Consider the following 19,438-nt stretch of genomic DNA (forward strand, 5'->3'; position numbering starts at 1 on the left):
GGTGTGTTTAAAAAAATTTTAAATTATTTATTATTTATTAATTATTTATACAATAAAGTTCATTAGCCAATCAAAGACAAAACCCACAGTAAATATTAATCAATTTGACAGCATTATTACTATTACAGTATATATTTGAAGACAGAGTTCAATGGGAAACACAGTATGAAGGAGCAATATCATTTAAATTTAAACTTATAATTTACACATGTCAATACATACAACAATACAACAAACAACCAGGATTTTGGTCCAAAAACTCCAGCCAAAGCTGATCCCTGAAGATACAATATAAAATATTTAAAAAAAAAAAGGAACCAAAAGCAATATTATAATATTTCCTTAAAAACAGTGACAGGCTCACTGAATGGTGAGGCTGTCTAAGTGCTAAACCAAGGTTTCAGGTAAGAAAACAAAATAATTCATCAATGAGCAGGGACTACTGACAATTTCATAGTTCAAACATTTCAGTTTTACCTAAATTAAATTACAAGATCTATAACAACATGGCTAGTCGCCTGCTAGTTATACATAACTGAAATATCCACTGTGATACAAAATTCAATATTTGCAATTCGTGTAACAAAATGTCATAAGATTTCCTACTTACTCTTTTGAAATAAGAATAGTAAGGTGAATGTAATATAAGAAATATTTCCAATATAAACTTAAAAACAGAGAACTGAAAAAACAAATTAAAAATTATGACATAAAAAAATTCATAAAATTGTACTAGCTTCCCTTTAGGAGCTCTGGTCTGCTGCTGCAAACTTCACAAAGCACAGAATCAATCAGGTGGCTGAACACACTGAAATCTTGTCTGCACCTGTCACTGCATTGTGAAGAGTGTAGTGGTTCAAGAGATGTTTCCAAGTTGGACTGCACATGAGCAATTCTTGGTCACCTTTGAAACAATAGAAACACGTTAAAGACTGCTTCGTTCATCTTTGTAATGTTGCTGAATTTAGAAACATCCACTTTTAAAAAGTGATGCTGAAAACTAGATAATGATCTGGTCATCAAACTGACCTGTATGAAATAGTCTTGCCAAAAATACAGTGGAAATACAGCTGATTTGCATCATCATCTACCCCCCAAAAAGCAAATATGAAACAAGACTGCAACTGCTAATATGGCCTCCTACATACAAGCTGCCTACAAATTGCAGACAATGCACCAAAGTCAGACTTTTTACTAAGGTGAGGTATTTTGAATGTTTAAAATTAAAACTTATTATGACTTATGAGTATCAATAATAAAGAATTGAATAGTTTAGTACTCTACACAATAATAAAATATATTTATAACTGAATACATTTTAGGTTTTAATTCCCCAAATTTTTTAAAACATGCTTTTAAATAATCGTTATTGATTATTCAGTGAAACTAGCTTAGGAATATGACAGTGGTAGTAATTTAAAAAAATCCACAACTCACTTAATAGTGTAAACAAGAGTAATTTTCTTAGACAACTGTATATTAGGAGCTCAGCAACGTCTGCATAATTCTTAAAAACAGATCTGCAGAGCTGCATTATCTCACCAATGATGCAGAGTCCCTCCTTGGCCCTGGTGATGGCTACATTTATCTGATTGGGATCACCAACAAAGCCCAGATGTTTGGAAAGCCAGCTTCTTTCTGGTTGTCTCTCAATTTCTTCATTTGGTAGAGAGCACACTGTAGACAAGATGACATAACGCCATTCACTTCCTAAAAGACAAGAATGTTGTCACATATTTTGCTATCATTAAACAGTATAACTGAGTTTTTCCTGTGTCTATCCTTTGACACTTTTGAGTATTGCGTATTATGCAAACTGATCCTAATCCCCCAGTTTCCTAGTTATTATCCTTGTTGTAGTTCTTCTTGTTTCATGATTTTGTGAGAAATTCCTGAGTCATGCCCAGAAAAAGAATTCCATGTCAACTGAATTAAATGAAGTCAATTATATTTGATTTTATATTCAAAAACAAACCGCAAACTACAACACATGGGTCTTTGACCGGCGCAAAAAAACTGAACAGTTTTTTTGTTCTGTTGGCTTTTTTTCCAAATTATGTTTTGTTTATCTTATATTACATTTTGATATAGTTTTAATGTTTTAATATTTTGAAACATTATATTCTGAAGCCTTTCCTTTTTAGGAAACTTTAGGAAAAGTTTTGTTGTTAGGGTAACAGAGTAGCACACTGTCACCTTGACTTTTTGTGATCGTGGTAACTGGGATTTGTTCCATCTTCTTTTTCTTCAGCTCATTCCTGATTTCTGACACCTGGGCATTATAAGGTGATAAAATCACAATACTTTGCTGTGCAATTCTGGCAGTCTTCACTAGCTTTTCAGCAATGGCAATCTGCAAGAGAACCAAATTGAAATAGTTGAGCATCCAGTGTCTTTACAGTAACCTTTGCTTTTTTATATTTAAATGTTACTGTTTAAGAGGAAACAAAAGAACATCCAATACTGTACCACTTTGTTTCTCTCTTCAAGATTAGCTTTAGAGTTTTGGTTGCCTTGGGCTGTGTTGACAACTAGACTTATTGTCTTTCCTTTGACATCCCCAAAAACAATGGGTTTTGTCTTGTGGTCAACTTGAAAGACACTCCTCTGCTGTCTCGCTCCAGTTTTCAGGTTTCCATTATAAAATTGATTTGATGGGAACTCACATATGTCCTCATGCTATCAAGATAAATAACAGTTTAGTTAGAATTTGAATGTGGTAGTCAATGTAGTGTATAAAGAATGCAATCCAAAAGTATAAGACCACTTGGCAAGATACTTATACTAATAAGTATACTAACAAATTGTTAAGCTGGCATTGTCAATTAGTCTTAATATAGGCAAGATACTCTCTATCTAAACAATTTGAGTGAAGAATGGAGGGAGTAAGATTTGAGTGAATCTGTGAAACATGTCAGCAGTAAATAGTTACAGCGTATTTGTTTGGCCCCATTTAACTATAGAGCTGCAGAGACTCCAAAAGTTTATTCAAATCTGATAACTGAGGCCATATTTGTACGCCACATAGTCAGTGATGTTTTGCTTTTCCAACAATGTTTTGATGAAAACTTGACTGACATGCAGGTCAAGCATCCAGGTAAATAATGACATTAAAATTATTGATTTGAACAAGCCTCTGTTGAGTTGATCAAATTCACCTGAATAATTTGAAACCTACTTCCATGGCAGGCTACAAATGTGTTCCCACGGGCAATTTCACTAATCTGCTGTTTAAATTCTTGTTCTATTACCTTTACAGGATTGTGCATGTGTGTGTCCTTTATTAAGTTTAGCATACATAAAAACTTTAATAAGGTAAGATTAGATTTTTGATGTGGTCTTAAACTTTTGTAATCCAGTACATTTATTATGTGCTATACATCACTGTTATATACACTTCTATCGTGTAAAGTTAATGTTCTTACCATTCTGTACTGGGTGTCCAGCATAACTGCCCTCTTCTCATGTATTGTATAGTAGCGCTCAAACAGAGACTTGGCCATTCCAAGCTTCCTCACGTGTTCGTTCCTCACAATGGGTCGTAGCTGTTTGTGGTCCCCAATCAAAACAATCTGAAAGTTATATTGGTGATAGTGTAAGACAGAGTGAGTAACTAGCAATAGAGTGACTACGGTCAAAGCAGCGATGAGGCACCCTCTTTTTTGGGGTCTTATTTACAAAAAATCTTATCCTGAAGTTAGGAGTAGTCATAAATGAAGATGAAGTAGTAGTCCTAGATTCTAAAAAGATGCCCCTTGACCTAAGTTTAGTTGAAAGGATGCTATTAGATCAATTTTCTTCACCACCTATCAGGCTACAGTCACTTGAGTACAGTCTATTCCAGTAGACAATTAGCCTGTGAGACTCTAAGACAGGTATTTTAAGATATTTACAGCTGGCTATTGTAAGCTCAATAGGTCTTATTCACCCCAACCGGTTGCAACAGATGGCCACCCCTCCCTGTTTTTCCTTCCCACTGTTTCCAAAGTGCTTGCTCATAGGGGGTCATATGATTGTTGGGTTTTTCTCTGTATGTATTATTGTAGGGTCTACCGTACAATATAAAGCACATTGAGGCAACTGCAGTTGTGATTTGGTGCTGTATGAATAAAAAGGAATTGAACTATTGTCCAGTATTATAACAATCATCCATTCATTGTCATTGTGTGAATTTGATTCCTGTTTTATCATGTGTTAGCTTTGTCTTTGTAATACTAGGTTATGAGTATCTCCACAGTTATGTCTCTTGCCACAGTTACACTCGTGGTTTTTTTTTAAGTTATAGTTACTAATATTGACCCAATGGATATGATGGGTGAACCACTTGAACCTTGTTTTACACTTCTAACCAACAGAAAACTGCTTAGTGTGTTTCTGTGCAAAGATATATCTTTTTTAAATGCCTTGTCAGCAATATGAAGCAACATCATTTTATCTTTTACTTATTAACCACATTTAGTACTGATGGGGGGTCTTTTTCTAAAATTCTTTAATGGTCATTTCAGCCCCCCTGGTTTCAATCCAAGAGAGCATGCTTTTTAGTTATTAAAGAAGACAGAACGCAGAAAGACCTCAGAACAGGCAGCAGTGGTTTCTATAAAGGCCTAGCAGAGCAACTCAAGGAAGGAAACACAGCATTTGATGATGTCCAAACCTTTTCTGGTTTGTTGCAGACTAGTGGAATCAGGGCCTGGGGTTCAGTGGCCATAGCACACTCATCAATTAGAATCTGACGTGCAGTGACAGTCTTAGTCAAGACTGGGGTGGAAGACTGCGTACATGTGCACAGTATGATGTCGTGCTGTTGGAGTTCATATGCCCGAGCGTCTCTGAGAAGGTTTTTGTATCTAGGAAAACAATCCATACAGTTCCTTCAACTGATTTTTATGCAAAATTGATTGCTTTTATTGCAAATAATAGTCTCACTAACATTTATTTCAAAAATGTTCCAAAATCTTCCAACAATGCATTAATTTAAAAGGTCAAAAAATAATGTTTCAGGCACTAAAAAAAACAAAAACAAAAACAAAAAAATTACTTACTCTTTCACTTCTTCAGCAGTCAGTTCTCCCTTTTTTTCAAAAGCAAGTTTAATACGTTTATCAAAGTCTTTTATTTGAGCTGAATAAATGTTTTGGTCCTGACGCATGCGGTGATGCATAGTGATATCCCTAAATTCATGTAAAAGAGGCCAGTGTTATATTAACAATCAACAAAAAAATTCAACAGCAGTTAGTCACCAACTGATATGATTGCAGTACCTGAGCTCTGGTTTGGAACGATCTTGGCGAAGGGTTCTTTGGGAAAACTGCAGCTTGCAGTCTGGAAAAGGGAAATCAAGCATCTCCACTTCTTGGCTGTAAACCCTGAGGGGCCTTAGGCTGTCCTTAAACCTCATTAAGTACTCTGTGTTACAGCAATAAAAGACACACAGAACACGACGGGTTTTGATGACCACTTCAAAGATGAAATTGAGATTAAATTCTACAGAGAATCAACATAACTTGCCTGCTACAACATCAACAGACTTGTTGGATGGCCCACAGTAGAGAATGACTTCTTTCTTTTTCTTATCCTTTGGGTCATCCAATTTCCTTTTGTTTTTAGAGTTGTGTTCAAAAAAACTGTGTACAATGTACACACCTACTACTGTTTTTCCAGTTCCTAAGAGGCAAAGAAAATGGTTTAAGACTTAGCAGAAAATATGAACCATCAAGGTACACAAGTTGACACACCTACCAGGGGGTCCTTGTATCAGTGTGAAGGTATTATTTAGAGCTTTATCTACTGCACGGTACTGGCTCTGGTTCAGCACTGGCAGTCCATTTATGATTCTCCTCACAATATTTAAGCTTGATTTAACTGAAAGACAATGCAAAAGATTTAAATAAATTCTGGGTTTGGAGCTTGTAATTTTCTGTGTAACTAATGTGGATATAAGTATCAAACTATTTATTGATGAATGATGGACATACCCTCTTTTGGAATGCGCTGCCCTAGTGCTATAGCCTTAACAAATTCACATGCCGACTTAATGTTGACTACAGCATTTTCTTTCCGGCTACAGAAATAAAGAAGTAAATCAGTGTCAATCAAAGTAAGAAAATGTGTAATTGAAAAAAAACCTTTCAACTATCCAGCAGTAAGCAATGTAATATAAAACTGAACTACAGTTGAACTTACATGTCAGGGATGAGTTTTGGAATGATTTCAACAGTGAAATGAGTGTTTTTCTGAAAAACACATTCAGGAATGTCCTTCATAGGCAGGTGACTAATGTAGAACTCCACTTTACTTCCACTATTTTTCAATTTTTCTGCATTACTTGTGAAACCATGGGCTACCCATGTGAACTCTTTTGGGTCTACCAGGGTGGAATATTCCACGTTTGAAGTTTCCACCTTTGAAGTTTCCACTTTAGAAGTTTCCAGTTTGAGACCTCTTTTCCGTATGCACAGAAAGCAGTTTCGAAGGTTAAATTCAATGGCCCATTCGTTGATCCATTGTAGCGGTAAGAAAAAGCTTCCTTTGAGCATGCCTTCCAACTCTTGGTTAAACTTTACCTGGAGGTTCTCAATGATAACGATATCACTTTCATTCACTGCATTGGCCGCAGATTCCATCTCACACAAAGGTTTCCAGATCCGTATATACTCCTTGGTATCATTGTAATAAGTCCTTGAAGGAATATCTGCCAATCTGGAGAAGCATGTGATAGGGCTGTTGACATGGTCAACACAAATTTCAAACTTTGGTTTAATGTGTACCAACTGAACCGTGGGCATGTGATAGCCTTTTTTAATCCTTGAAGTCAATTGGACCTGTAGGATGTCACCTGGCTGCAACTCGAGTTGGATGTCAACAAAATGCTCAGTTTGCATCTCTGGTATTTCTTGTTCCTCAGAGAGACACTTTTCAGCCTGAGTATAGCAACCTTCAGAGGACTGAGGCAAAACAGTTTGTTTTCCCAGTTCCTTCAAATCAGCATCAGCATGCATTATGAGACGCTTTGCGTGATCTAATTTTCCATTGTCAATTGCCTCAATAGTATCTTTCCATACTCTCAATGGAACCTCAATGCAAGGAAGACTATCTGCCATCATTTTCAGCTCTTGGTGGATTTGCATGGCATCAGCTGAATAGATCCGTCTTTTCCATTTAAGAGTGACACTGTGTTTTTCTTCATCGTAAAATGGTTGATCGTCTGGTTGCAAATCTTTATACATAATTGGCAAATTCCCAACAAATATGTTCTTGTTAAAGGGAAATGCTACTGCAAAACTGTCTTCTTCAGGATTTGCATGAACAACAAAGGCTATCTTTGAAGCACTTTGTTTTTTCATGCTCACTGCATATGAAATTTGCTCAGCCTTCTGTTCATACTTCTCGGCATTCTTGAGGTTCTCCTGAAATTGACTGCACAAAGCCATGATCTCTGATTTAGTGTACTGAACATCTGTATTACATATGAAAGAATGCAAGAGTCTTTGCAAGATGACATCCATGTACTGCCGTATGGGTGAGGAAGCTTTTGTGTAAGACTTTAGGTTCAGAGAATAATGCCCTATTTCTGCCTCAGGAGATGATTTTGAACAGATGACGTAAGCTTTACTGAAGCACCTTCTGAAATTTTGAGTGACTGGTTGTATCAGAGGGTGGATTTCATCAGCAGCAACTAGATCTATCATTTTGTCTGTATCATCTGCTTTGACGGCTGCAACAATTTCTTCCCACACTTCAGGGAGTATGCGAAAGTTTTGACACTTTGGGCTTTGTTGTTCATGGTCTACTTTGTGCCGCACAAGAAAAGACAATGGTATTAATTCTCCACATTCCTCTTTGAATTCTTCTACCTTTACAGGATCTGGTTTTGCCTGACAGCGAAGTGGTGTGGAATACCTGGTTTTGTCACAGTTGATCAAAGTCTCAGATGCATGTTGGTTAAATAACACAGCAAGCTCTTCAATCATCAGATGGGCTTTGCGCTTCCCAGGCAATCTGTCAGCATCGGTTTGAGAATAAGCCCAATCAGATTTAAGTCTTATCTTCCTTTGAGCTTTTGCAAAACAATAAGCAACTGTTACACAATGCTCAACAGTATCAAATTTGGGGGTCTCTTTATAGCTTTTGGAGATGATATCCTCTGCCTCTAAATATGACAGCTGCTTGTCAGAGTTGATTATAGAAAGCTGAAATTTGGGTTTTTCTGTTATCTTGTTTGTATTCTTTTCTGCTTTGAAAATCAATGAGACCACCCTGCAATCTCGACCTTTTTGCAGACTGAGTTGAATGCTCAAGTCCTGGGGAAACATGTAAATAGGTTTCTCCTCAGCACAGTAGTAGGTAGTGCCACTTTGTTCTGCAGCCCTATCTAAATCATCACCTGGCTTCACAACACTTGCCACATCAGCAATATGGAGTCCCAACTCATAATGATCTTCAAGTTCCCTGACGCTGATAGCATCATCCAGGATCTTTGCTTCCGCAGGATCCACAGTAAAAGTGATTAACTCACGCAAGTTCTTTATGTTTGTATTGTTTTCATCAGTGTTGGAAACGGCCTTGCCTGATTTGCATGTATTGTATGCAACTTTGAATTCTTCATTCAGGATCTTTAGTCCAGAAACCAAAGAGCTGCCAACTGGAAGAATATCTATGACGTACCCCAATGGAAAAAAATTGTTTTCTTTCCAGCAAACCACTTGCACCTTGAATACACTGTTCTGTTTTAGATTTTCATCAATATGCTTTCGTGTTGCAACTGTCCATTCTCCATCAATTTCCTCCCATATTGGCATAAAGTTGCGTTGATTCTTGAGGATCAGTATGCATATTTTGGGCTCCGATTTTTTTATCGGTATCATCATCCTTCTGATAAATTTGCTTTCAGAATTCTGTCGTGACTTGCTGTGATCTTCATCCTCAAGCAGGCACAGAAGTACATGTGCTGATTCTTCTTTCTTGGTGATGCTTACAACTTCTGTTTTGTGGAGGACCACTTCATCTCCAGTAAAGGCCTTACCAAGATTTGCCTGTCCCACGATGCTTATTCGTTTGGTTGGATTATGAAATGGTATGACGTAGCCTTTCCTGTGTGATTCCCTGATCAACTTCCCCTGTTTGTAAATCTCCGGTTGTTTTTCACACATCTTTAATAGATCTGTGCCAGTACTGGTGAAATTGTATAGTGCTCTTGACCCATCGTGATTTGAAAAGGTCATCTGAAATTCCAAACTGTCTTCATCTGTTTTCAGTTGCTCATAATCATCTTTCAGCTCTTTAAGAATCGCATCATCTAGAGTGTGGCTCTCATCCACATGTTCGAACTTCTGAAACTTTGCAGTTTCCATAATATCTTGTTCAAAGAACTCTTTAGTGAAATGCTGTGGTGCAACACTGTTGCTGTTGATGCAGTGGTTTATGAAACTCTTCCAGATTCCTGAACATTTCCCAAAGCAACACAGGGCAGCAGCATCTCCAATTACAACCACCTGGGATTGAGCCCTTGTCATCGCAGTGTTTAAAACACGGGCATCATTGAACATCTCCAGACCAGGGAGGTGAGATGTTTTTAGGCTGTCGCGTGTTTGCACAGTTGTCATAATGACTGCTCTGAACTGTTTTCCTGTAGACACATGCAAGGAGTTATTTGAAAATGTTAATGTTAAATGTTAAGTGCAGTATTTAAACAGTGAGAGTTTAGACTTCCTTTCTGTCTACAGTAATGAAGAATCTGGCAAGGGGTCTTTACCTTGAACATTTGCAAGTCTCTCAACATTGATGTTTGCAAGGTTTCTGCTTGAAAGCGCTGTCCTAATTCGAGGAACCTATAATTCAAAGAAATCAATGAAAAAACGTATTAATCATATCTTTACATGTGTGTCTTGGAGTTTATATTAAAGTCCTGTATTTATCATTACTGTGATTAATGTTTATCTTTTAGTCTGATTATAACTGGACTCAACACAAAAAGTTATTACCTGAAATCCCTCTGACAGAATGCAGATTGAGCTTTGGTCCTTGTGACCCCAGCTTGCAGGCCAGTGTTTAAGAATATCTTTCACTACTTCAACCACTTCTGTCACCTCTGCGTTGTTATACCAAGACATCGATACTGTCTCCAAGAGGCACTCTCCCCTGACATGGTGAAACTTCAGGGCATGGCAGTTTGTAGGAGCTGGAACATCTCCAGCAGCTTTGATGAAATCATTTTTACCAACGTAAAAATGGGTGGCAACAAACTCCACAATTTCTCTGGTTGAGCGATAATTTTCATGAAAAATGATTCTGCTTTTCTTAGCAGCATCACAGTTTTGGCCTTGATAATAGTGGAACAAGCGAGTGAGGAGTGTGTGATTTGAACGATCGCGGTCAGGCACGGAGAAAAGCTTTGGTCCCATTTGCATGTGATCTCCTGCTAGAACAACTCTTGTGTTTGATCCAGCAAGAGCAAGGGCCATTAGGGCTTCACATTCTAGCATCTGAGAGGCTTCATCAATCAGAATGTGGGTGAAGTATCCCTCTGGAAGATTTAGGTCATGAAAATGTCTTGCCATGGTTGTGGTAGTTATGATTATGTTGTGCTGATCTAGAGCAGCTTTTGTAGGTGGTAGAAAATAATGTCCTTCTTCTGAAAGGAGACAGTATTTCAAAGTAATGCTATCAGTAGCATGCAAAGCAGTCCCTTGTTTGTTTGCTTTTATTCTGACTGGCCTGATTCCACCATTTTTCTTGCTGATGATTGGATGAAAGTGTTCTCTGACATATAGATCTGCTGAACTGAAAAGAAATGACAAGTAAATGTTAGCATTTGATTAGTTTTTTTTCTGTGCTTAAGTGCCTTCTAATTAGTGAACTGCTCTATCTACTCAGAAACCTTTTTTTGTTTTAAAGAAATATATTGTCATTAAAATGTTGTTGAAACATTACCAAAGTGTAATGTTAACTGAGATATACCAACCCTTCACTTTAGAACAAAGTTTAACCCAAGTTTAGACTCTGAATAAGTCTAAAATTCTTCAATCTTTGAATAAAGAGAAAACTGCCCAGACTGATGCATATATTTTCAATATATTACCTGTTGGTGTGGGTGCAAATTAGAACTTTGTTCTGAGGATCCTTACAAAGCTCTCTGGCTGCTGTTGCAAGGGTGAATGTCTTCCCAGTTCCAAAAGGTCCATAAATCAGGAGGGGTGCCACAAGGTTTTTGACATTAGAATTCCCTGTGATAAATTCAATTGCTAATTGCTGCTTTGTGTTGAGATTTTCACAGGTGATGTTACCAACAGGAATTACACAACTTTTAAGGACTGGCAGCACAGTCTTTGTATCGGGAAGAAGATCGACAGCCCTGTGCATGGTGCAGTAGTTGAGGCGGTCCAGCTGGAATTGCACCTCCATTTGATATGATTCATTTCTTTTTAGCGCAAGATCAAAGCAACATTGCTTTGACAGTAGCAAAAAAAGTTTATTCTCAGTTGTTTTGTATGGCAACACGCTGGCTTCATAGACTTTAGAGTTTGGGCGAGAAGTTAAAGGGGCTATCAGGGCAGATCGGATGCTTCGTTGTAGAGTAAGTCCCTCAGGGCTGTCTTGTGTAAGGTGACAAGGAATCAAGACAACACCAAAAAGTTGCCCCCGAGGAGCCTCCACACCAAACTGCAAACTGTATAATGTATCCAGTGCTGTAATTTCTCCACAAACATTTAGTCTAAAAAAATATGGAAAAAAAAAAAAAACGTAGGCAATTGAGTATATGTGCAAATTCAAACAGAAAATTTTAAGTCATGTACAAAAGCCTATTACCTCAAGACAACCTGGTCTTCTGCACATTCTTCATTGTAGAGGAAATGGTGCATTCTTTCTTTGTAGTTTTCATTATTCAGTGGTGTCTGAATGTTGTGGGAGGATTTATACAGGAAACTAATCTGTGGAGGCTTGTACATCTTTAATAACTCATCCTGTTCTTCTGTCCTCGACGAACATGGGATGATTATCCTGTTCCCTCTGTGCCAACGTTCACAACTCTGAAATCTTGCTCCTCTGCTCACAGCTGGTTGTTCAGTGACTACTGAATGGCCTACTCTGACTTTGAGTTTTTTCAAGAGCACTGGTCTCATGTCAAAATCAAGCACTAACCACTGTGTGTACAAGCCTGGGTTGATGGATGTGAACGATACGGTAATGTCATAGGTCCCATCCTCCCCGAGAAAAGGTTCACCTGATGAGTAGATGCAAGGTTCAGAATCTGCATCACCAAGGGTGAATGAAGCTCCTGGTTCTTGTTTTAGCAATGCCACATGCACAAGCTCTCTCTGTTTGAACACAAATTTGGATACTGTAACATAATTCGAACCTTTCTTGGGCAATACAAATTTTGCATTGAGCAGTGAAACCAGACCACACAATATTAGTGTTTTGGTAAAAGATCTAACTGTTCAAGCCTGAAAGTCTACTTTGTTCAGTCTAAAATACCATTCAGATGTTTGGGGTCACTCAGAAATATCCTTGTTATTCAAATAAAAGCAAAAAAAAAAATTTAAATTTAAATTTAAAAAAGAAAAAGGAAAAAAACAACAACATTTTTCATTTTTCTTTTTTAAATAGTTTTTTTATTAAGACATGTAAATTACTACTAATCAGCAATGAACCATTATTTAAAAAACATAGCAATTAATGCTTCTTAATGGACCCTTTAAAACACCTTTGAGGTACCTCTCCACAACACTGAACGGGGTGTCAGCCTAAACCACCAAACCACATTCAGAGACTTTAGCATCTCATCACAAAATCTCATTCACAAAATGTGCAAGATTTCCCCCAGGTAGGTCTTCAGACTTTGCCTTCTTTACTGAGGATGCGTTGCTTGGGTTCAGGAGCTCCCCACTATTTTTCCACTATTAAACCGAGTTCCTGTTCGGGATCAACAGTCTCCATGTGTGAACAGCCAAGCCCTGTTTCCCCTTCTTGAGTTGCCAGACTGTTTGCTAGAACTTGAGGCCAAACAAAAAACTTTAGTTATAGCTCCCCTACACACTTCATACATCCATGTTTTTTCTTCAGTAGTAACTGAAGAAAAACTGTTTTTTGCTTCAGGAAAACCCTGTGCCAGCCAATCCTTTTTCAACCTTACAGCTTCCTCTATCACTGCTGTTTTCTAGCAGTGGTAAACTTCTCAGGCTTCTGCTGTAATAGGCTACCTCTGTAAAGGAGATGTTAATTAATCATGGTCTACACAGACTGCAGGTCCCCAGCCTCCCCCAGGATGCAATTGGACTTATTAGACCCTATCAAGGCTCAAGCATTCAAACAGTGTTTAAAAAATGTGTTGTTTCAAGGCTGGAGGTTCTGCCATTAGTGTCATTATTCTGAGATACATTTTCTTAAATGAAAAGTTTGGCTTCTTTTATGCTGATTGTGTGATTCCTATTTTGTGCAAATTCCACTATTTTTGTGACTGTGGTCCCAAAATAGTGAAATGTGAAACCTGTGCCTGGACACAGGGAACACAAATTTCACACTTGAAACAAAAAAAACTGCAATGAACATGTTTTCTGAAAATAAAAAAATATTAAGTCTTACCTCTGTCTCAATTTGAAAATTCCATTTTAGTGTTGCATTAATCTCTTGACACTCCACAGTTGAATCTTCATCGCAAGAGATGCTGACATCGTCAACATGTTCAGACATCTGTTCAGCATTTGAAAAAGTAAAAGACATCATTTAGAATAGTCAAAAGATGAATAAAAAATATTCTACTCTTAAATCAACATGTAAAAAGTAAGATTCATTGCATTAAGTCAGCTAATTATGCTCTGGGCAGACTGGCTGCTCTATATATTTTATCAGTCTGTTGTTGCGAGCACCATCTTCTTTGGTGTGGCATGCTGGGGTGCAGGCATCAAAGCAAAGGACACAAACAGACCAAACAAACTCATCAGGAAGGCCGAGTCTGTTGTTGGCATGAAGCTCGCCACACGGGAGGAGGTGATCAGTGACAGCACGGTGGCAAGACTTGCTGCCATTCATAGATAATGACTCCCACCTGTCCATAACACACTGGAGCAGTCTGCATATGTTGATGTTTGTGTGCAAGCAGTTTATGTTGTAACTCATTGTTTAAAAACTGAAAATTGACAGGCTATTTCCTCAAGAAATTAGATTTTTTTTTTCCATCCTTGTAAAGACTTTGTGTCAAAATGTAAACCAGAAGTTGTATTTATCACTTGTGGCTATAGCATGCCTGGCCACACTTCGTTGGCTTTAGCACAAATTTCAGCCACACCATAAGTTATTTCAATCTAGAACCTGGCCTGAAACAACAACCTTGTCAGTCAAAAATGTTAAGGGTTGCAAACATGTCACAGTTGCAAAAAGTCATTACCCTTATGCTTAATTTCAGCCTGTGTGCTTTCAGTACCTGGAGAAAACTCATGTGATGAAAATGCTGCCAAAGACTGTAGCATACCTTGGTGATCCACCAACATACCCTGTCAAATAAAAAATTCTTCAAGACAATACGAAGATTGTTTACAGTGGATTCAAGCCTTAAACTTACAATGTACACTTCATTACTGCTGTTTTTGTATTCCTCCAAGAGCATATCATTATAAGACATGAGACCCTGGGCTTGAATGTTATGTCGGATCTCCTTCTCTTCTGCAGCACGCATCATCCATTCCTGCAGCTCTTCCATAGAATGAGCTTTTGGGCACTTACTGCCGTACTCACAAGTTTGGGGTCTAGGATAAAATGACAAGTGTGAGAATAATAAGTGAAATGAATCAGTCAAACTAGCAAAAGAAATGAAAATGGTTCTTCAAAGATTTTTACCAGTATAGACATAAACAATTAGGTTTAAATTCTTTATATTTTTCTGTTGTTCCCTAACATAGAAGATATAAACTTATCTGATTAGAGTGAAACAAATAAAGTAATTTGAAACACATTTTCCCTTCCTGTAATGGTTGTTACTATGGTATGACAGAACATGAAAACTGTTTTTTGTAGAATATAAGATTATGAATTTTGCTCCTTGACAAAAAGACATTTTACAATATACATCGATATTAACTAGTTACATAAAAATGCTAACTCCACATAGAAGGCCTGATGGTGGAACTGAACCTCAGGACCATCTTACTGTGAGGCAATAGTGCTAACCACCAAGCCACCATGCTAATATTAGTTTTAAAATGCTTATAAGCTGGAAAATGAGGTGCTGGAAGCATAACTCATGAAACTATGTCCTGTTTCAGTCCTGCTCACTTGCTGCTTAGTTACATTTTGACATCAGAACCACTTTAGTTAAAATATTCAGTTGATCTGAATCTGAATACTTGTTCCACATCTGTTTGTCCTTGTTTTGAACAAATTACATGACAGAATGAGCTTAATAAACTAAATTGAGAAAAAAAGCTTTGGTATATTTGCTTAAAGCCTTCTTACAGAACCTTCATGGTAAAAGATGTGAAAGAAACTGGAGCCATTTACCTCTCACAAAGCCAAAGCTCAGCTCGCCGGTTGTGTGGCACCTCGCGTCCTCTCCACCTGGTAGTGGTGTCCTGGGCGACTAACTGGGCATGTTCCAAAGAGGCGCAGTGCTTATAGAAGCTCTCTGGGGAAGAAAGACTCAGGTGGCACACTTTGCAGTACATGGTCACTTTTCTGGGCTGTGTCTGCGTCTGCTGGCTCAGCTGAAGTAGGTGAGGCCGAACACAGAGTCCGGTATGCTCTGCTTTCCACACAGCCATCTCCACCTCACTTTGGGCAGACTGGCATTCGTTGGCGGTGTGCCAGCAGGGCTTCCCTTGTATTACATAACTACAATATGTAAACTGACAGTTTGGGGGAAGCGGGCGCACCTGACTGTAGACATGTTTCCTGCTGTTCTCTGATAGGTGATAAACTAAGACTGGGTTCCAGGCATGTGCTATGTCTGCCGCACAAAAATCATTCCACCTTTTGGTTGTTAGTTTTTGTGGGTGTTCCTGAAAGCAGTCTTTACAGACCTCAATGAATTCACCTGAAAAGTGCCGGAGTATGCTTTCAGCTGCATGTTCTGGTGTTAATGAAGCAGACTGTGACTCAGTTAAAAGTCTGATTAACTCATTCTTATCCATTTTATTCTCTCTAAGATAGTTCCAAACAGTGACTTCTTCGAGGCTTTTGGCATAAGTGCATCCTCGACCCTGCGTGTGTTGTGTGCATCTGGAGTCCTCAGCAATGTAGCTACACACTTTGTAACAAACAGTTTGAGCAAGTGTAGGTCGCTTAGAGACAAGCTTCCATAGGTCGGAGGCTTTGCCTTTAGCTAGTAGCAGAAATCTACTACACCTGTGCACAACTGACTGAACTGTGTATGTTATTTCATTTACCTTGACAGAGCACAAATTACACACAGCTTTCAGATCTACATCTGCCAAAAGGTCACCTAGAGGTTCAACAATGTTAGACTGACAAGTTCTTCTCTCAGACTCAACTATGAGATTACAGAGTAGTGCGTGATCCAATCCCTGGTGCTTTTCAAATGTCCACACTGCAGCTTCCTCATCACTTCTGGCAAAGGTGCACCGGTTCTTGTGCTGGGTGCAACCACGCCCCTCTACATAGTACCAACAGGCGATATACTGACTTGGGTTTGGAAATATTGGCCGTCTAGAAACGGGCCTCCATTTAATGCCACCTTTGGCTTTGCAGAGCAGGAGATTGTGTCCGCACTTGTGTTGAACTGATTTCAGTCTATATGTAATTTCTTGTTCCTTGACACAGCACTGAGTGCAAACAAGTTTGAGCTCATAGGTCAATAAAAGAGGAGACAGTTTGGATGCACTTGCTGACATTTTGATACAATCATAATCTTTAAACCAGGCACTGAATACAAAAATGTATAATGACCCTTGAAATGTCTTGAGGGTGATGAATCTCTTGCTTGGCTTGAATGTATCTGGGGAAAAAAACAATGAGAATAGAATTATAAGAAGTGTGTTCAGTCACTGTGTTTATGAAATTGGCAAAACTTGCATTCTGGGCTTATTTACATTTGGCATGGTTCCTCTCTTTTTTTTTTGGGGGGGGGGGGGGGGGGGGGGGTACACAATGTGTAATGTGTTGAAACAAAATTATGCAACAACAGTTGCCCTTTGAGGCCTGGATTAAGATCTTAACTTCCAGGCCTGGAAGTTAAGATTGCTCAGGTTTTTCCTAGTTTTTTGAGAATCACATAGGTGCACTGAGTCCACCTAAATGTGCAGTCTATAGTCTACTCAGGGTGGTAGAGGAAGCTAGTGAGATTTGCCACCACTATTATAAAAACGTATGTATTTATATACAATAAATAACCACGTAGAAAAAGTGATGCGGGTCTAAAGTCCGCTAGATGGCGAACTTACACATCTTTAAATACAAGGCGTAACGTGAGGCGCCCCATTGTATAAACATATAATAATAATAATAATAATAATAATAATAATAATAATAATAATAATAATGGCATTATTATTTACACTGACTGACGTCCTATGTCACCTGACCGCAACGTGAGTTTGATTGTTAACAGTCGGTCTTGGGCAGCATCGCGTGGACTCATCTTAGCTGGAGGCTTCCTTAAGTTTCATTTCTCTTCTTTTGCGTCAGCAGCGGGTTGAAAATGATAAGGATGGACCTTATCTCCACTAGGGTTGCCAACTCCCTGAAAAATAAATAAGGGACGCCTCATGGCCAGGGCTGGGCGACTCGATTGTCTTCACCCTTCCCAGTGTGGGGAATTTCTTAGCTCTTTTTTTGTGTGTGAAATTATTTTTTTTAACCATTTGACAAAGTGCGTCCCTTTTCAGCTCAATACTTTTGTTTCTAAATACGGAAAGATTCCGTTTTTCAAGGGACGGTTGGCAACCCTAATCTCCACCCACCTGCCCTGAAACAGAGACAAATGCTCGCCGGTGCAAACCCGAAAACAATAAAGCTGCTCCTTTTAACAGTAGCTTCCTGCATTCTTTATGTTGTTCCTGCACGGTTAGTCTGATGATGCCGTGGCTTCAACCTCCCTCTCCATTTCTGTTTTTCTGCTAGCTGTAAACTGATTATTTACTTATTTAAAAAATATATATATCAAAGACTTCACCTGAAAAGCGTATGATGTTATGATGTACATTAGTCGCGCCATCACACAGAGCATAATTTACATTATTACTATTGTAATGTTCCAGAGGACCACAAAAAAAAACACTTATTATAATAAAACTTATAAAGAAACTAGAGTTACTGAGGTGTGAAGATAACAGTCGGTTTAGCACTGTCCAATGTTTTATAAACAATTTGATAACCATGAAAAAATGCCAATAAAAAAATAATGGCACAATACCGGCACCGTTGCCCTTAAAAAAATCACATTCGTGTTTAGAATTGACGGTCATGTTGTAATACACATAATGAGACTTCTACTGCTGCTACTACTACTACTACTACTAATAATAATAATGATAATGCTTACCGTTAAACCAAGGTCCTATTTGTCAAATGACCCCATTGTGAGTCTGATCGACAACAGCGGGACTTGGATAGCACCGTCTGAGTTAAGTTTCATTTCTCGTCTCTTCCGTCAGCCACGGTTTGGATATAATAAACACGGCCTTAACTCCACCCACCTGCCCTGGCGCACGGACAAATGCTTGGTCATCGAAAAAATGTTGCTTCTATTAACAGCAGCTTCCTGTATTCTTTATGTTGTTCCTGTTAGTCGGGTTACTCCCCATTCCTGTTTTTCTGCTTGCTGCAAACTGATTATTTACTTTGAAAAAATTATTATTAAAGACTACCTGAAAAGCGCATGATGTTATAATATACATTGGTCGTATCATCACACTGAGCAAAATGTATATTATTACGGTACTGTGATGCAGTGAAAATGCTGGTATGGTGGGACTGAATGATCTAGACGTAAGCAATAGAGATCCAGAATCATAGGTGCAGCAAAACAGTAGCTTCCTTTATGTATCATGCTCTTCTTGCATGGTTAGTTAGAAACATCCCTTTGGTGTAAGAGGTGGCTTGAACATCCTTCCCCATTCTATCGATACTTAAATGAGTATTTTTCTCTGTGCCTTAAAATATTACTCCACTTAAGGTCTCTGAGATGCCTTGTCCCAGCATAAAAAATAATAAAAAAAGAGAAAACTATTGGTCAGTCAAAAAGACCACTAATAAAAGACCCCAAGCATTTCACTGTGTGCTTCTTTTTTATATTAAATTGGATTTGGGTTGTTGGGTTTAAGCACATGTGATATTTTTAATTTGGTCTTCCCTTTTTAAATATTTTAAAGAAACTTTGAAAGCCCTGTTAGAAATTAGTATCATTAATTCATAACAGGGACAATGGCATAGCAGTTATGTAATGCTACTGCAAACATTTTAAGAACACCTGTTTGGCCACTGTGAGATG

At 38.2% G+C, this 19,438-nt stretch overlaps 1 protein-coding gene across 4 annotated transcripts; it reads right to left on the reverse strand.

Moving 5' to 3' along the window:
* Positions 1-39: 39 nt before the first annotated feature.
* On the reverse strand, positions 40-18,591 carry LOC134628175 (3'-5' exoribonuclease HELZ2-like). Of its 4 annotated transcripts, none has more exons than XM_063474899.1 (20): positions 18,491-18,591; positions 15,493-16,945; positions 14,558-14,741; positions 13,582-13,689; positions 11,806-12,314; positions 11,078-11,710; positions 9,981-10,779; positions 9,752-9,827; positions 6,184-9,625; positions 5,976-6,061; positions 5,740-5,862; positions 5,509-5,664; positions 5,262-5,406; positions 5,043-5,171; positions 4,655-4,847; positions 3,426-3,572; positions 2,470-2,679; positions 2,197-2,353; positions 1,543-1,677; positions 40-904 (listed from the first exon to the last, which is right to left on the reverse strand). In XM_063474899.1, the coding sequence occupies exons 2-20, from the start codon at positions 16,839-16,841 to the stop codon at positions 792-794; spliced, it is 8,694 nt and encodes a 2,897-aa protein (XP_063330969.1). In that variant the 5' UTR covers positions 16,842-16,945; positions 18,491-18,591; the 3' UTR covers positions 40-791. The 4 variants fall into 4 exon arrangements, with proteins under 4 accessions (XP_063330969.1, XP_063330968.1, XP_063330970.1 ...); XM_063474898.1 differs by having other exon boundaries at positions 1,543-1,710; XM_063474900.1 differs by lacking the exon at positions 5,043-5,171 and having other exon boundaries at positions 1,543-1,710.
* Between the last annotated feature and the right edge of the window lie 847 nt (positions 18,592-19,438).

This window comes from Pelmatolapia mariae, linkage group LG5 (genome assembly GCF_036321145.2).
Source record: "Pelmatolapia mariae isolate MD_Pm_ZW linkage group LG5, Pm_UMD_F_2, whole genome shotgun sequence".
NCBI classification, from domain to species: Eukaryota; Metazoa; Chordata; class Actinopteri; order Cichliformes; family Cichlidae; genus Pelmatolapia; species Pelmatolapia mariae.